Below are 4,317 nucleotides of genomic sequence, written 5' to 3' on the forward strand. Positions count from 1 at the left end.
GCGTCCCGTCTCCTCGTCGTGGCGAGCGGCGGGGAGCGCGGTGCTGTCGGCACCCCACAGGGACCAGCTGTCCGTGGGACTCGCGCATGCCGTGGGGCCTGGGCACAAGGGAGTTCCCACGGCTGGTCACGGGGTAGGTCCGTGCTGGTCGAGCACCGCAGGCTGGAGGCACCCGCGTGAACATCTATCTCCGATACTGACGCGTGGCGTGGCCCCCCGCGTCGCGTCCACGCATGAACTTTTGGCAGCGGACCTGGGGGCGGGCTGGCGAGGAAGCCGCCCCCGACAGAGCCCCGACGGCCCCGGGAGCGGGGCGGGAGAGCTGGCCTGGCCGAGGGGAGCAGGGCGGCTCTCCCAGGACGGTCCCCGCGATGCTCTGGCGGCTGCCTGCTGCGGACTTGCCCTCTTGTTTTGTTTCAACTCACTGGTCTACACCTAATCGGGAGGAGAGAGACGAGAAAATGAGCATCAAACTCTAAAATTCCTGGGTGCCCAGTTGCTTCCACACGGGAAACAAAAGGCAGAGGTTCACTTCAGATGCACTGACTTCCCTCCCCGCGACACCCGCAGAACAGGCAGTATTGTTCTTCCCTTCGCCTGCACCTCGAAGAAAGGGGGAAAAAAATTATTCTTAGGAAGAGTCTCCACTCTTTCATGGACAAAGTTTTGTTCCCCCCCCCTCCTCCTCCTTCTCCTTCTCCTCCTCCTCCTCCTCCTCCCTCCCTCCCTCCCTCCCTCACTTCCCACCCCCGACAGAAGGAGCTCTTGATACGCCGCTAAACTAACGAAACGAGGTAACTCCTGCTGCGCCCCTTGTCTCAGGGCACTGGATATCCTGTTTATGCTGCTTCTGTGTATATGTTTATGTGCAGGAGCCCATCCCCCCGCTACTCTACACCCCCACTCAGAGGAATATTTCCAGGCAAGGAGCCTTTCCAGCGCTCACGTTAAATTCGATGATTTATAAACAACTCGCAGAAGAAAGCTGTTTCTTGTTAGTAGTAATAAATTCCCTGGTCCGCCCTATTGTATTATTTCGATGAAGATAGCGGGAGCCTGCGACGCGCACCTACCCCCGTGAGCAGTTTATTTTCGAGACAAAGCTATGGCTTCCAGCTCAAAAACGGGCAGTGAACTCTTTTCGCAGCGGCCAGCACGGGCGCAAACTCATTCCTAGGAAGTCCGGATCCACTTCCAGGGTCTCTTTCCTTCCTGTCCGGGCCGCAACTTCTTTTTTTTTTTTTTTTTTTTTTTTTTTTTTTAACCCTATCCCCCTCTTTTTGCTAATCTTTAGTCCTTCTCCATTCGCCCCCCTCCCGGCCCGCCCAAATCTTCCGTACCCATGCAGAGCCGCCAGCGCGGCCGGGGCGGACCCTCAGGCACCCCGAACCCTCGGGACGGGACGAGGCGAGCACTACCCCCCCCGCCGCAGTGCCGAGGTGCGGAGCCCCGACACTCCCGGCGGAGCGGCGTGCTCCGGGGAGCCCCGGGGGCCGGCGGGCAAGGAGGGGGCGGCCCGCTCCCCGCCCCCGGGGGCGCGGCGCTCCCCGGCCCCTCCGGCGGGGCTGGCTGCGGGGCTGGCTGCGGGGCGGCGCTGCCGGCGCTCAGCCCGGCTGAGAAAGTTGGGGGCGGGCGGGCGAGCGGACGGGCCTCCCCCGCCCCGCGGCGGCCGCCCCGGGGCAGCACGGCCGGGCTCCGCGCAGAGACCCGCGGCGGGCCGCGAGCAACAGGAGCCGGCGGGCAAAGCGGCGGCGGCCTCCCGCCGGCGGGGCGGGGCGGGGCCGGGCGGGGCGGGGTCGGCGGCGGAGCCCCCCCGCCCCGCCCCGCTCCGCTCCTTCCCTCCCCTCCCCTCCCCTGCTGCCGCCGCCGCCGCCCCCCGCCCCGCGGCCGCCGCTCCCCCGCGCCCCGTTCCCCCTCGGAGTTGGGTTCCAGAGGGCGGTCGGGGGCGGGGCGGGGGGCGGGGCGCCGCCGGCGGGGCGCGCCAATGGTGGGCGGCGGCGGCGGCGGTCGCCAGGGGCGCCCGCGTCCGTCAGGGCGCGGTGAGCCAATGGTGTGCGGCGGCGGGGCGGGGCGGCCGCGCGTGCCTTCGCAGTGGGCCCCGCCGCGCGGGCCGGGGGGGCGCGGGCGCCGCGCGGCGCCCGAGGCGAAAAAGTAGCTGTCAAATGCGCGGCGCCTTTAACCGGCGCGATCAGTGCGGCTCGGCGAGTCATGGCGACCGCAGCCTCCAACCACTACAGCCTGCTCGCCTCCGGCTCCCCCATGGTGCACGCCGAGCCGCCCGGCGGCATGCAGCCCGGCGGCGGCTACCGCGACGCCGGCGCCCTGGTGCAGGCGGACTACGCGCTGCAGAGCAACGGGCACCCGCTGAGCCACGCTCACCAGTGGATCGCGGCGCTGTCCCACGGCGGCCCCGGCGGCGGCGGCGGCGGCGGCGGCGGCGGCGGGGGCGGCGGCGGCGGCGGCGAGGCGCCCTGGTCGGCGGGCGCGCTGGGCCAGCCCGACATCAAGCCGGCGGTGGTGCAGGCGGGCGGGCGCGGCGACGAGCTGCCGCCGCCGCCGCCGCCGCCGCCGCCGCAGCACCCGCCGCCGGGGCGGGCGCCGCACCTGGTGCACCACGGCGGCGGCGGCGGGCACCACGCGGCGGCGGCGGCGGCGGCGGCGGCGGCGGCGGCGTGGCGGGCGGGCGGCGCGGCGCACCTGCCGCCCGGCATGGCCGCGGCCAACGGCGCGCAGGCGGGGCTGCTCTACTCCCAGCCGCCCGGCTTCACCGTCAACGGGATGCTGGGCGCCGCGCAGCCGGCGCTGCACCACCACGGCCTGCGCGACGCCCACGAGGAGCCGCCGCCGGGGCCGCCCGGGCCGCCGCACCACGGCCCCGAGCACCCGCCGCCGCCCCACGGCCCCCACCCCGGGGCGGCCGGGCCGGCGCCCCCCGCCGCCGCCGCCGCCGCGCCCCCCGGGCCGCCGCCGCACCACGACCCGCACTCGGACGAGGACACGCCGACCTCGGACGACCTGGAGCAGTTCGCCAAGCAGTTCAAGCAGCGGCGCATCAAACTGGGATTTACCCAAGCGGACGTGGGGCTGGCGCTGGGCACCCTCTACGGCAACGTCTTCTCGCAGACCACCATCTGCCGCTTCGAGGCCCTGCAGCTCAGCTTCAAGAACATGTGCAAGCTGAAGCCTTTGTTGAACAAGTGGTTGGAGGAGGCGGACTCCTCCTCGGGCAGCCCCACCAGCATAGACAAGATCGCGGCGCAGGGCCGCAAGCGGAAAAAGCGCACCTCCATCGAGGTGAGCGTCAAGGGCGCGCTGGAGAGCCACTTCCTCAAGTGCCCCAAGCCCTCCGCCCAGGAGATCACCTCGCTCGCGGACAGCCTACAGCTGGAGAAGGAGGTGGTGAGAGTGTGGTTTTGTAACAGGAGACAGAAAGAGAAGCGCATGACTCCCCCGGGAGGGACGCTGCCGGGCGCCGAGGACGTGTACGGGGCCAGCAGGGACACGCCGCCGCACCACGGGGTGCAGACCCCCGTGCAGTGAACTCGCGGCGGGGGCGCCCGGCCCCTCCTCCTCCTCCTCCTCCTCCTCCTCCTCCTCCTCCTTCTCCTCCTCCTCCTCCTCCTCCTCTCCTTCCCCCAACTTTTGATTGTCCTCCTTTTTTTCTTTTTTGTTTTTCTTTTTTTTTATTTTTCTCCTATCTTTAAAAAAAGACAAAAAAACAAAAAACAAAAAAACGCGCAAAAAAAAAAAAAAGAAAACAAAACAAAAAGCGAGCGAGCGAGAGGGCGAGCGCGAATCACAGCAGACAGACAGACAAAGCACCTGCACCGGACTGTCCCTTAGACGGTAGCAGGTGCGATGCTGTATTTTGACCTTTACAGGCGAGTGCCCCTGCACCGGAGTGGAGTGAGTACGGCGCGCAGGCAGGCAGGCAGGCAGGCACCGGCAGGGCAGGCGCAGGGCGAAGCGGTTCGCACAAAACTCCCTTCCTCGCTGGCGAAAAAATACGGCGCTGCCCGGCCGGGGAGGGGGCGGGAGGGGAGGTGGGGGGAGGTGGGGGGGCCGCAGCCACTTCGGGTCCCCTCCGCAGCCCCCTCCCGCCACACAAAGGCAGATTGCATTGTGGAATGTCGCTCGGTGTTGGCACATGCTGCTGTGTTTATTTTCTGTGGATCCCCTGTAGGAATATATGAAAAAAAAAAAGAAAAAAAAAAAAAAGAAGAGAAAGGAAAAGCTATCCCTTTTGATGTAGACAGTATTTAACCGTACCAATTTGCACTGCAAGAAAATCGAAGTTTACATAAACAAATTCTTTTT

General features: G+C 67.2%; 1 protein-coding gene across 1 annotated transcript; it reads left to right on the forward strand.

Annotated features, from left to right (window-relative positions):
- Nucleotides 1-2,203: 2,203 nt before the first annotated feature.
- On the forward strand, nt 2,204-3,627 carry POU3F2 (POU class 3 homeobox 2). Its single transcript, XM_074923092.1, has one exon. The coding sequence runs from the start codon at nt 2,209-2,211 to the stop codon at nt 3,538-3,540; it is 1,332 nt and encodes a 443-aa protein (XP_074779193.1). The 5' UTR covers nt 2,204-2,208; the 3' UTR covers nt 3,541-3,627.
- The last annotated feature ends 690 nt before the right edge of the window (nt 3,628-4,317 follow it).

This window comes from Athene noctua, chromosome 1 (assembly GCF_965140245.1).
Source record: "Athene noctua chromosome 1, bAthNoc1.hap1.1, whole genome shotgun sequence".
Taxonomy (NCBI): Eukaryota; Metazoa; Chordata; class Aves; order Strigiformes; family Strigidae; genus Athene; species Athene noctua.

Excerpts from the sequence above, each read along its gene's own strand:
- POU3F2 (XM_074923092.1), top strand. The coding sequence starts at position 2,209 with ATGGCGACCGCAGCCTCCAACCACTACAGCCTGCTCGCCTCCGGCTCC.